This window comes from Cnephaeus nilssonii, assembly GCF_951640355.1.
Source record: "Cnephaeus nilssonii genome assembly, chromosome: 14".
NCBI classification, from domain to species: domain Eukaryota; kingdom Metazoa; phylum Chordata; class Mammalia; order Chiroptera; family Vespertilionidae; genus Cnephaeus; species Cnephaeus nilssonii.
In genome coordinates, this window is record NC_137085.1 from 1258073 (window position 1) to 1273918 (window position 15846).

The following is a 15846-nucleotide window of genomic DNA, read 5'->3' on the forward strand; positions in this document are numbered from 1 at the left end:
CACACCCCGGCGGCCCCCGAGCCCCGACTCACCCGGAACTTCTTGGTCTCCAGGTCCTCGTCGCCCCACTCGTTCTGATTGTCGTCGATGAGGGCGCCGTCCGAGGAGTTCTTCAGGGGCCTGGGGGCGGGACAGGGAGCGAGGCTGAGCGGGCTCCCCGGGGAACCCCGAGGCGCCGGCGAGGCCCGGACCGCGCGCGGCCAGTCCGCAGGCGCCCTGCCTCCCTCGCCCCCCGGAGCCAGGGCCGCGCCCACTCACTTGAGGCCCACGGAGTCCTCGCCCAGGGGCTCGCGCCGCTTCTTCTTGCTGGCCTCCGACACCTTGAAGCCCTCGGGGAACCAGAGCTGGCCATGCTGCCGCCGGCGCCGGCGCGACAGGAGCACGCCGCAGCCCACGAAGCAGAGCAGCAGGAAGGCGGCCACGGCCACGTACATGAAGTGCAGCGGCGGCGGCGGGGGCGGCTCCACCGTCTCACCTGCGGGCACAGCGGCCGGGCCGGGCGCCCGGGCATCAGGCAGCGGCTCCGCGGCAGGCGGGCGGCCGGGGGCAGCGGACTGGCTCCGTGGCCGGCCGGGCGCCTCCTCCCCTCCTCCCCGCTCTCCTCCACCCCGCCCCCCGAAATAAGGTCATTTCCACGCGATGAATCAGAATTGCAAACTATCGCTAAACTCTCTCCTGCACCCGCCCGCGTGGGGAGGCGGCCGCGCTTTCCTCTCCTGAAGGAGGGATTAGCGGCTCCGAATGGCCGCGCTCACGCTGAGCTGTTAAGACCGAGGATTTACGGGGATTTCCGAGATACAAACTTCAACTCTTCACATGACATCGATCAATGCTTCCCCCCCCTTCCCCTTTTTAAAAAGCTGTAATGATTTTGAAATAATACCCAACAAAGAAAAACCAGGGGGAGGGGTGGGGAGAGGACGGAGCGCCCCCTTTCCGGCGGATGCGCCTGTCCCCCGGGCCGGCCCCGCCGGCCGCCCTCACGCCGGGAGGGAGGATGCGCCAGGCAGAAATTTCCAGAAAAGGGCTCCCCGAACTCCGGAGGGCACGGCACCCACCCCGTGGGGGAGCTGGGCCGCGGGCGGGCTGGGGCGAGGGGCGGCACTCACTCTGCACGGCCTCGATCTTGTAGGGGATGTTGAGGCTGCCCAGCGAGGCGAGCGCGCCCAGGAAGGCGGCCACGTCGGCGGCGCTCTGGAAACACTGGGTGGAGGCCTGCGCGCACTGCCGGTTGTCGATCTCCAGGTAGACGATGGAGCTGCGGGCGCAGGGCGGGGCTCAGTGCGGCCCCCCGCCTGCCCACCAGCCGCCCTGGGGACCGGATGGCGCCCTGGTGGTAGCACCCCGAGGACCCCGGGGAGACAGGGCCCCAGAGCTCGAGGAGGGGCGGCCGGGAGCCAGGTCAGGACAGGAACGGCCCTGGAGGAGACGCCCGCAAAGGCCCGCCCACCAGGCCTGCCACTCGCTGTGGTTCCCTTGGGGCCTAGCACCCCGCTTTCCCCTCTCAGCAGGACAGAGACCTCCAGCCGGGCCGCCCCGGGGAGCTGACCGAGCCCCAGGGCACGGGCCTCGGCACAAGGGCCGTGGGTGGGGAGGCTGCCCGGCGGGTCCCGGCGGGGCCTCAGGCCCTTTACCATCGAGCGGAGGGAACGCCGCGCCAGGGGCAGCCCCGAGGGTCACGCGGCTCGGCCTGGGGTCGCGCTCACTCACCCGCGGATGTCCATCGGGTCCAGCTCCCTGCGCCAGCGCCCGCCCCCGCCGCCCGGGAGCAGCGCGGCCTTGACCTGGCCGAGCAGGGCGCCAGGCGCGGCCCAGCCGTCGGCGTCCACGGAGCGCCGGATGGGGTGCTTGCGCAGCTCCTCCTCGCGGCCGTAGTACGGGAAGATCATCTGCTGGCCGCTGGCGTCGCGCTTGAAGACCACGTTGGTGTGCAGCAGGCGGCTGAGCTCCCGCAGGAAGCGGAGCGAGTCGTTGCGCAGCTGCGCGGGCGGCATGAGCACCACCACCACCAGCGTGCCGGCCGCCAGGCGCTCGGGCACGTGCTCCGCGCAGTCCAGCCCGTCCCACTCGCACTCGGCCCTGTTGCAGCCCTGGTCGCAGTGCCCGTCGCTGAAGTGGTCCTTGCAGTACTGGTCGTACAGGGGGCTGCGGGCGCAGGGCAGGGCTCAGCCTCCCGCCACCCGGCCCGGCCCGCCCACCGGCGACCCCCAGCTGGCACCTGGCATTGGAGCTCGGCCCCTCCCCCGCCCGCTCCGCCGCCCGCCGGCTCACTTGCACTGGCCCTCGGCGCGCTGGCAGTCGAAGCCGTCGAACAGGCAGCCGGCCGAGTTGCACTGGCTGTCGCAGCGGCCGTTGCTGAAGTACTTCCAGCACTCGAGCGCCTGCGAGCAGTTCTGCCAGGGGTCGTTGAAGTTGAGGGAGCAGTCGCCGCCGTCCCAGCCGCACGCGTGGTTGTTGCAGCGCAGGCTGCACGCCTTGTTGCCCGCCTCCTCGCGGCACTCGGGCAGCTCGCAGGCCTCCTCGACGGGCGGCGGGGCGATGTCCAGGCCGGCGCCGCCCCGGAAGCTGTAGTCCAGGATGTGGCACAGGAGCCCGTTGAACTTGGGGGGGCACAGGCAGCGGTAGTAGGGGCTCTCGGAGGTGGGCTCGCAGGTGCCCTGGTTGTAGCAGGGGTTGCCGCCCGCGCAGGGGCTGCTGGCTGGGAACTGGCACTCGGGGCCCGTGAAGGGGCCCAGGCACAGGCAGGTGGGGCTGCGCGGGCCCGAGATGCAGGTGCCGCCGTTGAGGCAGCGCAGGCTGCCGCAGGTGCGCGCGTCGTTCTCGCACGTGGCGCCCTCGAAGCCCTGCGGGGAGAGGGTGGCGCTGGTTCCCCGGGTCCCCGCCCGGGAGAGGGGCCGGCCGCCTTTTTCTGGGCAGCAGAACCCCTTAAAGAGATATTCTGTGGCCCGACCGGGTGGCTCAGTGGTGGAGCGTTGATCTAGGAACCAGGAGGTCATGGTTGGGTTCCTGGTCAGGGCACAGGCCCGGGTTGCGGGCTGGATCCCCAGTGGGAGTGAGCAGGAGGCAGCCAGCCAATGATTCTCTCTCAGCATTGATGCTTCTCTCTCTCCCTCTCCCGCCCTCTCTGACATCAATAAAAATGTATGTTAAAGAGATAAAATAAATAAAGAAATATCCTGTGAACATAAAAACCTCCGGGTCGGCGGAAAGGGCAACAGGATGCACAGGCAGAACACACGGGGTTTCCAGGGCCCCGAGAATCTCCACGGACGCCGTGCGTTTCAACACCGGAGCCAGCCTGCACCCTGGGCACACTGCGGGCTTGACTTAGTAACAATGTATCGCTGCGGCCCTGACTTAGTAACAATGTATCGCTGCGGCCCTGACTTAGTAACAATGTGTCGCTGCGGCCCTGACTTAGTAACAATGTGTCGCTGCGGCCCTGACTTAGTAACAATGTGTCACTGCGGGCCTGACTTAGTAACAATGTGTCGCTGCGGCCCTGACTTAGTAACAATGTGTCACTGCGGGCTTGACTTAGTAACAATGTATCGCTGCGGCCCTGACTTAGTAACAATGTGTCGCTGCGGCCCTGACTTAGTAACAATGTGTCGCTGCGGCCCTGACTTAGTAACAATGTATCACTGCGGCCCTGACTTAGTAACAATGTGTCGCTGCGGGCCTGACTTAGTAACAATGTGTCGCTGCGGGCCTGACTTAGTAACAATGTGTCGCTGCGGCCCTGACTTAGTAACAATGTATCACTGCGGCCCTGACTTAGTAACAATGTGTCGCTGCGGCCCTGACTTAGTAACAATGTATCACTGCGGCCCTGACTTAGTAACAATGTGTCGCTGCGGGCCTGACTTAGTAACAATGTGTCGCTGCGGCCCTGACTTAGTAACAATGTATCACTGCGGCCCTGACTTAGTAACAATGTGTCGCTGCAGCCCTGACTTAGTAACAATGTGTCGCTGCGGGCTTGACTTAGTAACAATGTACCGATGTCAGCTCGCCAATAGTAACAATGTCCATAGTAACAATGGACCCCAAGACGGCAGAACTGGGAACCCTATTTTCCGCAGGACTGTTCGTTCTGTGAATCTAAAACGGCTCCGGCCCTGGCTGGTTGGGCTCAGTGGACAGAGCGCCGGCCTGCGGACTGAAGAGTCCAAGGTTCTATCCGGTCAAGGGCACGTACCCGGGTTGCGGGCTCCGTCCCAGTGTGGGGCGTGCAGGAGGCAGCCGACCAATGATTCTCTCTCATCACTGATGTTTCTATCTCTCTCTCCCGTCCTCTCTAAAATCAATAAAAACATATTAAATAAGTAAAATAAAACAGCTCTGCAAGTTAAGTTTACGGACACGAGAGACGACCTTGAGGGGCATGAGGACGGTGCAGGCCTCAGCAGACGTGTGTGCAGGGCCAGGCCCTCGGCAGGGGTGTCCGCCCAGGCCAGGGCCCTCCCCACCCCCCGGGCGTGCCACCTACCGCCGGGCACTTGCAGATGAAGCCGCGGGCGGTGTTGGAGGCCACGGCGCAGGTGCCGCCATTCTGGCAGGGCCTCCCCTTGCAGCCGTTGATGACGGACTCGCAGCGGCGCCCTGGGGACGAGCACGGGGGTGAGGAGCGGCTCTGCCCGCCCCGCCCCGCGCCCCACACCCCCGCCAGGCCGGGCACCCACCCCCACAGCCCGCCCCGCCCCGCACCCCACGCCCCCGCCAGGCCGGGCACCCACCCCCACAGCCCACCCCGCCCCGCACCCCCGCCAGGCCGGACACCCACCCCCACAGCCCGCCCCGCCCCGCCCTGTGCCCCCGCCAGGCCGGGCACCCACCCCCACAGCCCGCCCCGCCCCACGCCCCCGCCAGGCCGGGCACCCACCCCCACAGCCCGCCCCGCCCCGCACCCACGCCAGGCCGGGCACCCACCCTCAAAGCCCGCCCCGCCCCGCGCCCCCCGCCAGGCCGGGCACCCACCGCCACAGCCCGCCCCGCCCCGCGCCCCCGCCAGGCCGGGCACCCACCGGTGTGGCCGGGGCGGCACTCGCAGTGGAAGTCGTTGACGCGCTGCACGCAGTTCTGGGTGCCGCGGGCGTCGCAGGGGTTGGAGAGACACTCGTTGACGTCGCCCTCGCAGCGCTCGCCCACGAAGCCGGGCAGGCAGGCGCAGGAGTAGCCGCCCACCTGGTCCACGCAGGTGCCGTTGTTGAAGCACTTGGGGCCGCGGGACACGGGGTCGATGGGGGGGTTGCAGTCGTCCACGTTGATCTCGCAGTGCACCCCTGCAGGGGCGCGGCGGGCGTCAGGGACCGCAGGCCGCCCGCTGCCCCGCTCCCTCCGTCGGCCCCGCGCCGGCCTTCCGCCCGCACGAGGCTCTGGCCGGGTCCAGGATGCCTCTGGCCGGCACAGGGGCCCCGGCTGCCCACGGCCCTGGACCTCGGCCTGGTGCAGCGACCCTTACCCTGCGTGCCCCGCGGACAGGAGCACTTGTAGGTGTTGGTGAGGTCGATGCAGGTGCCGCCGTTCTGGCACGGGTGGGACAGGCACTCGTTGATCTCCTCGGAGCAGTTCACCCCGTGGTAGCCGGCCACGCACTGTCAGGGAGACGGACAAGGGGTGGGGCCGTGGCTCCGTGGGTAGCCGGGGTGTGAGCTGCCCCCGTGCTGACTGACAGCCACACACGCCGCCCTCCTGCCCGGTGAAGCCTTGGGCTCCTCACATCGGGCTGACCCGGAGGCAGACTCTTGTCCAGCCGACCCTGAGAAGGGCTCCGATCAACTAAGTCATGGCCCAGAGCAGGGGCCAGGCCCCATCTCCTGAGGTAGATGTGGGGGGGTCTCAGGAGGGGTGTCAATTGAACAAGGGGGAAAAAAATCCTACAGGAGGGAAACCCTGTCCAACTTCTCAGTGTATCTTCTTCTTCCAGCCACTCCCTCCTCCCCGATGGGACACCTCCTCCAGGCAGTCTTCCCTGATTACCCTGGCTCTACCTTAATGGGACTGAAAGGCATCTGCATCTGCTGGGCTGAGTCTTCCTTACTGAGCTGGCTCCCAACCCAGGGCCCAGCACTCAATGCCACACCCAACACACCCCTCCCTCCCCCGGGACGGGTCCCCACCTCACAAGAGTAGCCGCCGGGGTAGTCGGTGCAGGTGGCCCCGTTCTGGCAGGGGCTGGGCGAGCACTCGTCCACCTGGTCCTCGCAGTAGCTGCCCGTGTAGCCCGGCTGGCAGCGGCAGTGGTGCGTGTTGTCCGCGTCCATGCAGAGCCCGCCGTTCCGGCACAGTTGGGTCACGTCGATGCCTGCGGGGGGGGGGGGGGGGGGGGGGGGGGGGGCGGAGGCAGAGCGTGAGGCCTGGGCTTCCCTCCCGGGGGCCGGCCGCCGGGGGAGCCTGGGCTGGGCGGGGACACGGGGTTACCTCGCTCCCGGGCGGCTGCCTCGCAGGACACGCTGGGCACGTCGCAGTAGAGGCCGGTCCAGCCGCTGTGGCACTCGCAGCGGTACAGCACGTGGGTCTGCCAGCACCGGCCGCCGTTCTTGCAGGGCGAGGAGTCACACCAGCGCACCAGGTTCTGGGGGCGCAGGGCAGCGCTCACACCCCCCTCCCGGCCACGCAGCCCACGCACACCCGAGAACCGCACGCCCACCCCACAGAGGGGGAGACGGAGGCCCACGGGCTCCCACTGCTCAGGGGCAGCCTGGGACTGGGCGGTCTCTCTCTCTCTCTCTCCCCCCCGCCCCCCTCAGCAAACCCAGACCCCCTTCCCTCCAAGGAAGATCTTATATCAGAAGTAGGCAATTTTGTTGGGAGTTTTTATAATTGGTATTTCCTGTGAAAATCTCCTAGGAAGATCGACCGTTAATACTTTTGTATATTTCCTATAAAAACATCAGCTTTTAACAATCCTTCCCCAGCCAGCCTAGCCGGTTTGGCTCAGTGGCTAGAGCGTTGGCCTGTGGACGGAAGGGTCCCGGGTTTGATTCTGGGTCAGGGCACATGCCCCGGGGGGGGGGGGGTTGCAGGCTTGATCCCCAGTAGGGGGCGTGCAGGAGGCAGCCGATCCTTGATCCTCTCTCATCATTGATGTTTCTCTCTCTCTCTCCCTCTCCCGTCCTCTCGGAAATAAAAATATACTAAAACAAAACAAAACAAAACCCTATAAAACCCCTCTCTCCCCTACACTACCTCGTCGTTGCTCTCTCTCCCCAAACCTCAGCTCCCTGACCGGGATGGCCGCCCGGCAGCACCTCTGCTGGCAGCACCTCCGCCCAGGCCAGGGCCAGGCTGGCCATCTGACCCCCAGGGGCACGTGCCCGAGGGCACCCCGCGCCTCAGCCAGGCTCCTCCCTCCTCGGCCGAGGCGGACCCAGCAGCTCCCTCCCGCTCACCTGGCAGCTGAGGCCCGTGTAGCCCAGCGGGCAGGTGCACCTGTAGGTGCCGTAGCTGTCCTGGCAGGTGCCGCCGTGCAGGCAGGGCCGCGAGTCACACTCGTTGATGTCGTGCTCGCAGTAGCTGCCCGTGAAGCCGGGGGGACACAGGCAGGTGAAGGAGTCGATGCCGTCCACGCAGGTGCCGCCATTGAAGCAGGAGCTGCAGGCGGGCAGGCACCGGGAGGAGGGTGACTGGGCGAAGGACGCTGCCCACGCAGGACCCTCCACGCTGGCTCAGACGGTGGCCAAGGCGGGCCGGACGGCCGCACCAGGCCAGCAGCAGCCTGACTGACCTCACGGGGGCCCACGGCAGCCTCAGGAGGCCCCTGACACAGGACAGGGGGGCCTCAGGCTCACAAACCCCATCACACCCCTCCCCGTCCTTCCTTACAGCTCATCCTGAGGGGAGCTTTCTCACACTCACGTGTTAAGGGGAAAACAGGAGGAACATTGGAACTCGTATAGATAACAGAGGACAATCATGCCAAGAGACAGGGACGAGGACATTTAACGCGAGCTTCCCGGCAGCCAAGGTGAAAAAGGAAACAAGACGCCTCCCCCGTCAACTGGCAACGGCCCTCGAGGAGGAGCCCCGCGGGACAGGAGCAGTCCGGCTCTGCTCGGCCAGCTCGGCGTGACGGCGACGCCTGCTCGGGGCCAGGCTGCCAGACCCTGTGCACGGCCCACATGCCCCCCCCTCGCTCCCCCCCCGCCCTCGCTCCCGGCGCCGGGGCCCTGCCGGGCTGCCCACCTCTCGGTGCAGTCGGGCGTGTTGTTCTCGCAGTGGATGCCGCTGAAGCCCGGGGGGCAGGTGCAGGTGTAGCTGGCCACGCAGTCCGTGCAGTTGGCGCCGTGGCGGCAGGGGTTGCTGGCGCACTCGTTGATGTCCTCCTCGCAGAAGGCGCCCTGGAAGCCGGGCAGGCAGTCGCAGAAGGCCGCGTTGATGCCGTCCGTGCAGGAGCCTCCGTTGTGGCACGGGTCTGGGGAGGGGCAGGAGAGCGGGCTGAGGGGCGCCGGGCGGGGCCCAAGGTCCCTCCTCGCGGGGGGAGGAGCTCCCGGGAACCCACCGGGAGGTGTCGGGCGGGCTGGACGCTGGGCAGTACTGCTCCGGAGCCTCCTGGAACCGCCCGGAAGCACACCACGCGGTCCACGCCGGGCCCGGGTGATGCTGCGTGAGCAGCTGCCACCGCCCCGCACCAACCCGGCTCCCTCCGGCCACGCCCCCTGGGGTGGCCTCTCTGGGAGTGACAGCTGGTGTGGCCAGGGCCCCCCTGCGCCCAGCCAGGGCCACCTCCGTTCTCCCGGTCCCGCCCGTCGCCGAGGGGGCGGGCAGGCGGCACTCACTGGGCCGGCAGTCGTCGATGTCGGTCTCGCAGTTGCGCCCCGTGTAGCCGGCCTGGCAGTGGCAGCGGTAGCCGCCGTCGGTGTTCTGGCAGGAGGCGCCGTGGCGGCACGGGCTCTTCACGCACTCGTTGACGTCCACCTCGCAGGTCTGCCCTGCGGGAGAGAGAGCCACCTCAGCCCCGCCCCCGCCTCTCCGCCCGCCCGCCTCTCCGCCCGCCCGCCTCTCCGTCCACCCGCGCCGGGGTCTCCTCAAGCCCAGGCGGGGAGGAGGGGCCGGGTCGGTTCCTGCGAATAGAGCCCCCCCTGCAGGTGGCTCAGCACCCGGCTCATCCCCACAGATGAGAGCTCCCTCCCTCCCTCCCTCCCTCCCTCCCGGATCCGCCCTCCTGGGAGCCTAGGAGCCGGAGCCGGGCGGGGGGCAGCGGCCTCACCCTGCCAGCCGGCCGGGCACACGCAGGAGAAGCTCTCGAAGTCCTCGGACGCCCTGCACTCGCCGCCGTTCCTGCAGGGGCCGGAGGCGCACGGGGCCAGCACCACCTCGCACGTGGCTCCTGCGGGAGCGGGAGATGGTGAGGCCGGGGAGCCCGGCCAGAGGCCAACGCCCGGGCCTCCGCCGGCCGCCACGTGTGGTCCTCCCGCCGCCGGGGACCCAGGGGCTGCACGTGAGGCCCCGGGTGAGCTCCTGGCTGAGGGGGGCCTGGGCCTCGGGCCGGAGACACACCAGAGGGACACGCGCCCACGGGCTGCAGGGCACAGCCGGGCCTCGCCCCGAGGAGCCCCTGGCGTCAGGGCTGGCGAACCCCACGCGTGGCGGGGGCCTCGGGCCTGCTCCCGGCCCCTCGTGTCCCAGGCAGGAAGCGCCCATCATCGAGGCCACGGAACAAGGCCATCCACTGCGGGGCCGTGCCAGCTCCAGCCGGGGGCACAGCCGTTACCGGGGAGCCGCGGGCTGCGGCAGGCCTGGGGACAGCGGGGCCCGGGCGCGTTCCCTCCCGGTTTTCCTGTTTACGCCGCAGGGCCGGCCGAGGAAGCGCGGAAGCGTTATCTTCCTCGTGGCCATTATCTCGCTGGCCGGCCGCTGCGATTTTCCAGGGCCTTTCTTTCTCTCGGTTTCCACGGTGACCCGGGCGGGCAGGAAACGCGCCCGAGTTTCCGACAATTGTGCGAAGGGAAGCAGGAAGCGGGCGGGCGGGAAGCAGGTCAGCACCGGCTCCTCCCGCCTGCCTCCCGCGCCGACAGCGGCCGGCCTGCCGAAGGGCTCGGTGCGCCGGGCGTGGAGGCCTGGGCGGCCCCCGGGCTTCCTCACTGATTCAGGAGAGAAAACGCAGGCCCCGCGCGGCGGTCAAAGAAAACACGGCTCTGGCCTCCGGCCACCCGATGTCATGGGAACCACAGGCTCGGCCTCGCTCGCCCCAGGCAGGCCGTCTCAGGCCTCCCAGCGCCCCACCCCCCCGGGGGCCCAGTGGTTGTGACTTTTGGTTTTTAACTCTTTGCATAGCTCTCCTAGGCCCGTGGTCGGCAAACTGTGGCTCGCGAACCACATGTGGCTCTTTGGCCCCTTGAGTGTGGCTCTTCCACAAAATACCACGTGCGGGCGCGCACGTACAGTGCGATTGAAACTTCGTGGCCCATGCGCGGAAGTCGGGTTTCGGCCTGGGCGAGTCTGTTTTGAAGAAGTGGCGTTAGAACACTCAAGGGGCCAAAGAGCCGCATGTGGCTCGTGAGCCGCGGTTTGCTGACCGCTGTCCTAGGGGGACGGGGCCTGGGACCCCCTGGCCGGGAAGGGAACGGAGGCTGGGACACCAGGGAAGCGAGGCCCCTGGTTCCCACACAGAGGGCCTGCCTGCCGGCAGAGGCCCTGCGCCCGGCCCCAGGCCCCGGGCCCCGGGCAGTGGGCACCCAGCGGGAGGCCGCCAGCCAGGCACGGCCCCTGCCTCTATGCCGAGGATCCCACCTTCTCACCCCCCGAGCAGGCCGCCAGGTGAAACATTTGGGGTCTACTTATACTCAAGTCCTCTCCCGGGCATCCTGCACTTTTTTATTTTTTCCATTGACTTCGGAAAGAAAGGGAGAAGGAGAGTCAGAAACATCAATGACGAGAGAAAAATCACTGATCGGCTGCCTCCTGCACACCCCCTGCTGGGGGTCAAGCCCGAAACCGGGCATGTGCCCTGACTGGGAATCCAACTGTGACGCTCAACCACTGAGCCACACGGCTGGGCCATCCTGTTTTTTTATGCTCATCTGGCCACCAGGCCCGGAGGCAGCCGGCTAAGGCCCTGCACGCAGAGCGGAACCTCTGGGAGCGGCCGTCGAGCTCGCAGACAAGGCAGCCCCGTGAGAGCCACTGCACACCCCGCGGCCACCACGGCGCCTTCCGCCACCTGGTGGGCCAGGCCCCGCCCCCGCAGGCCCCGCCCCTGGCCCGCACCTGTGTAGGGCAGCGGGCAGTTGCACTTGTACCCCGCCACGTCATCGATGCAGGTGCCCTGGTTCAGGCACGGGTTGGACGCACACTCGTTGATGTTGGTCTGGCAGTTGGGGCCTGGGGAAGGGGACAGCGGTCAGGGTACCCGTCGGCGCGTGCTGTGCCCTGCGCCGGGCCAGGGGCCTGAGCCACTGCCCCGGAGGCCCGCTCGGCGCCAGGGCCCCGCGCACACTCACCGCTGAAGCCTTCACGGCAGGTGCACACGTAGCCGCTGGTCATGTCCTTGCAGGTCCCGCCGTTGACGCAGGGGTTCGACTCACACTCGTTGTTGTTGACGTCACAGTTGGCCCCGCTCCACCCAGGGTCGCAGTCACACTTGTACCTGCGGAGGGGACCGTGGCTGCTCAGGGGGGGCCGCGGCGTGCGGGCCCGCGCTGTGGGCATCCCCCGCCCCCACCCTCTCCTGGTCGGATGGCACGGAGGCGGCCGTCCCCGCTGACCCTCAGTCCTTTAAGGCGGGGCACCAGCACCCACCGCCCCTGGCTGTGTGGCCTTGACCCCAGTGCCTACCCTCTCTGTGCAAAAGGAGGGCATAGGGCCCCCGCCCCCCTCCATGGCCCCGTGCAGACAGAGCGATGCGGGGCACGTAACGGGCGTCAGAAAGAGCTCCGTTTTCCCCTCGGCACCCTAATACTGCTGACACCAATCGAGGGCTCGGGGCTCGGTCCCACAAGACGGCCCCACGTCCAATGCCAATCACAAGCCCGAGGTGGTCACCTGACCGACCGTCCACACACAGGGGCTCCCACACCCCTCAGCGGGCAGTTTGCTGGACCAGCTTGCAGGACTCGGGGAAGAGCTTACGGCTCGACTTGGGCTTGATGACGAGGGGAAACCCGGGGTCAGCCAGGCGGGAGAGCCGCGCGGGCGAGGGCTGGGCGAGGGCGAGCAGCTGCACACCCTCTACGGGCGACCAGCCTCCTCGCCGTGACGGTTCCCCAGCCCGGAGCCCTCTGAAGCCCGCGAGCAGCAGAGGAGCCGCCACAGGCCCCGCGCTGCCCAGGCGGGCGGCCCCCGTCACCGGGTGCCTCTAAGGACAGGCGTGGCTCCTGGCTCCCACCCCCCTCAGGTACCTCAGCCACCTCGTCAACTAAAGCTCAGGGGTGGCTGGAGGGGCTGGGAGGCCTAACAGGGGTCCCTGCGCCGCCGGCGGGGCTCAGTGGTTGAGCAGGAACCAAGAGGTTCCGGGTCCGATTCCCGGTCAGCGCACAGGCCCGGGTTGCGGGCTCGATCCCCAGTGTGGGGCGTGCAGGAGGCAGCCGATCCCTGATTCTCATCACGGATGTTTCTCTCTCTCTCCCTCTCCCTTCCTCTCTCTCCAAAAACCAATGAAAAATACTTAAAAAAAAAGATGCTCCTTCCACTCACAGACCCAAGGAGCTGCCTGAGGAGCCAGACAAAACCCACAACAGCCACTTCCTGCCTCTCACGGACCCGGGGCACTGGCCGCAGGGACCCCGAGGACCCGCCCGCGGAGCCAGCGATGTGCCGTGAGGACACGTGGCTCAGGGCGACCCGTGGCCCGGGGAAGCGCTGGGCACAGACCAGGGCCGAGCAGGTGTCTATACTGGGCACAGCCATCTGTCCTCGGGGTCACAGCACCCACCCGCCCGGCCCGGGGCCACCTTCTGGCCCGTCTGGAGCTCCCAGCCTGCCCCCTGCCGGCCCCCACACAGCCGCCTTCCTGGGGGCACAGCTCACAGCCGTGGACTGGAGGGGTGGACGTGTGCCTGCGCCCCGCGCCCCGCGTCCCGCGCCCCGCGCCCCACGCCCCGCGCCCCGCGCCCCGCGCCCGCACCGCGCCCCGCGCCCGCACCGCGCCCCACGCCCCGCCCCGCGCCCTGCCCCGCGCTCCGTGCCCCGCCCCGCGCCCCGTGCCCCGCGCCCCGCGCCCGCACCCGTTGAGGCCGTCCCGGCAGGCCCCGTGGGCGCAGGGGTCGCTGCTGCACTCGTTGACCTCGGACAGGCAGGAGGGCCCGTGGTAGCCCTCGGGGCAGCGGCAGGTGAAGGCGTTGGTGCCGTCCTCGCAGGTGCCGCCGTTGTGGCAGGGGCCGCCCGCGCACTCGTCGATGTTGATGTTGCACATGCTCCCTGCGGGCGGGAGGGTCCTGTGAGCGGGTTCTGGCCCGAGCCTCCGTTTCCTCCCGTGACACCGGGGATGATAACCGACCCCGCACCCGGGTTTTCGCGGGGACACCAGGCGAGCTGGCGTTTTTACCGTTTTTAATACATATTTACCAGACTGCGACCTCCTGGCTCGTAGGCCGACGCTCAACCACCGAGCCGCGCCGGCCGGGCCGAGCTGGCATTTTACATGCGTGTCACCTGCGGTGCCGGCCAGCCTGGCCCACTCTGCACGGGGCGCTCGCTGGCACTTGGGAGAGTCCCCCTCCCAGTGCCCAGGGGCAGAGCCTACACCAGTGATGGCGAACCTATGACACGCGTGTCAGCACTGACACGCGTAGCCATTTCTGATGAAACGTTTCAAGGATGAAACGTTTGCTGCTCCTGAGGATGAAACATTTGTGAAATAATGTTTTTTCCTCAAAGTGACACACTACCCGAGTTATGCTCAGTTTTTTGGCGAAGTTTGACACACCAAGCTCAAAAGGTTGCCCATCACTGGCCTACACTGTGCCTCTGACCAAGGGGCACCTGAGGCCCTGAGAGCCGGGACTTGCTCGGGGCAGAGGGGGACGGCTGAGGGCGATGGTGCCCTGGACCCTGGCTGTGTTCTCAGCCCGCTGGGCCGGCTGAGGTGCCCGCGGAGCCCCGGAGCCGCTGAGCCCCAGTCGCCGTGCTGTCTCTGCTGCCGTCGCTGAAGGCTGGAGCCCGACAGTGGGCCCTGGGCGGCTCCCTGCAGCGACCTACCTGGGTGAGGGCCCAGGGCCATCCCATCGCTGACCTTGACCTCTGAGCACAGCCTCAGCCCAGGCCAGGCCCTGAGCAGGGCTCTGAGGGATGGAGCCGAGGGGGGGAGGGTGAGGGGGGGAGGGGGTCCCTGACCCCCAGGATGCTCACCTGTGTAGCCCGGCTCACAGGCGCACTCGTAGCCGTCAATCTTGTCCAGGCAGGTGCCCGAGTCGCAGGGGTTGCTGGCACAGTCGTCCAGGTTGATCTCGCAGTTGGGTCCTGAGGGGTGAGGGGCACGTGGTGGTCAGGCCCTGAGCCCCGCAGCCGACCCCCCCGGGGCCCCCCCCCGAGCCCCCCCACCAAGCCCGGCCGCACCTGTGGTCCCCTTGAGGCAGAGGCAGAGGTAGGCGTTGTCGCGGTCCTGGCAGGTGCCGCCATGGCGGCAGGGCTGACTGTGGCACTCGTTGATGTTGGTCTCGCAGTGGTGGCCGGTGTAGCCGGGCCGGCACAGGCAGGTGAAAGCGGCCACGCCGTCCTTGCAGGACCCGTAGTGGCAGGGGTCGGGGTCACACTCGTCGATGTCCACCTCGCAGTGGGGCCCCGTGTAGCCTGCAGGGTGGGGGCCGAGCTCAGGGAGGCTGCTCCCTGGGCCCCAGGCCACCCCCGCCCCGAGCTCTGCCACCAGACCCAGGTCACTGGTGCCCTGGCAGAGAGGACCGGGGTGTGTCCTCTATGGAGAGACGCCTTGCCCGGCCCTGAGCTATGGACCAGGAGGTCACGGTTCGATTCTGGGTCAGGGCATGTGCCCTGGTTGCAGGCTTGACCCCCAGTGGGAGGCAAGCAGAAGGCAGCCGATCCATGATTCTCTCTCATCGTTGATGTTTCTCTCCCTCTCTGAAGTCAATAAAAACATTTTTTAAAAATGTAAAAAAGACAGACGCCTCCGCTGCGAGGTCAGCGCTGAGCGGCGCCCTCGGCCCCTGGACTCGGGGTCCCAGGCTGAGGCCCTGTCACCTGCCCCCTCGGCTCCGACTGTCCCTCCGCTGGACCCGCGCCCGCTTTCCCTCCCTGCGCCCCTCCCTGCGCCCCGGCAGCGGCGCCCACCTTCCGTGCACACGCAGCTGTAGGTGTTGGGCCCGTCCAGGCACTTGGCGCCGTTCTTGCAGGGCGTGCTGGCGCACTCGTCCACGTCGTACTGGCACAGGTTCCCGGTGAAGCCTGCGGCGGCACAGCGGCGGCTGGCAGAGGGTCGGGCACCGCGGCCGTGGCCGCGCCCCAGCCGACCACACAGAGGTTCCCGAGAGGGGCTCCCTGTGCGAGCTCCGGAGGGACGCGGCACCCCCACCCAGACCCTCTCCTCCCCACGTCCGCTCCCGCCTCAGGCCCACCTCTCGGGACCTCACAGAGGGCTTTCCCCGGAGCAACGGTGGTTGCCGTGGCTACAGCCAGGCAGGTGGGGACTGGGGTTCCCCTGGGTGTCTGGGGAGGCCGATGTGCATCTGAGGAGCCCAAGGCTCTGACCTGCTTCCATGGACAGACACCGCCTCCTGGGGCTCCAGGAGCCCCCATGTCCATGGCGCCCTCTCCACCAGCCAGGAGCCCCCATGTCCATGGCGCCCTCCCACCAGCCAGGAGCCCCCAGAGCTGAGCCGGTGCCTCCTCCCACCCGGGGTTCCCGGCGCCCTCCCCTCCAGGGAACCCCAGCAGCAAGGAGGCGCATCTCCG

The 15846-nt window shown here is 68.1% G+C and overlaps 1 protein-coding gene across 1 annotated transcript in view; it reads right to left on the reverse strand.

Moving 5' to 3' along the window:
* Positions 1-15846, reverse strand: part of NOTCH1 (notch receptor 1) — a 45039-nt gene that overhangs the window by 5968 nt on the left and 23225 nt on the right. The window contains exons 10-29 of the mRNA XM_079790235.1: positions 15226-15339; positions 14497-14730; positions 14290-14400; positions 13167-13359; positions 11445-11590; positions 11212-11325; positions 9212-9331; positions 8781-8933; positions 8188-8416; positions 7395-7596; positions 6424-6577; positions 6123-6307; positions 5465-5597; positions 5028-5285; positions 4493-4605; positions 2272-2843; positions 1711-2145; positions 1110-1258; positions 259-475; positions 33-120 (exon numbers count right to left, since the gene is read on the reverse strand). Coding sequence (XP_079646361.1) covers positions 33-120; positions 259-475; positions 1110-1258; positions 1711-2145; positions 2272-2843; positions 4493-4605; positions 5028-5285; positions 5465-5597; positions 6123-6307; positions 6424-6577; positions 7395-7596; positions 8188-8416; positions 8781-8933; positions 9212-9331; positions 11212-11325; positions 11445-11590; positions 13167-13359; positions 14290-14400; positions 14497-14730; positions 15226-15339 — 3920 coding nt within the window. The remainder of the gene's footprint in view (positions 1-32; positions 121-258; positions 476-1109; positions 1259-1710; positions 2146-2271; positions 2844-4492; positions 4606-5027; positions 5286-5464; positions 5598-6122; positions 6308-6423; positions 6578-7394; positions 7597-8187; positions 8417-8780; positions 8934-9211; positions 9332-11211; positions 11326-11444; positions 11591-13166; positions 13360-14289; positions 14401-14496; positions 14731-15225; positions 15340-15846) is intronic.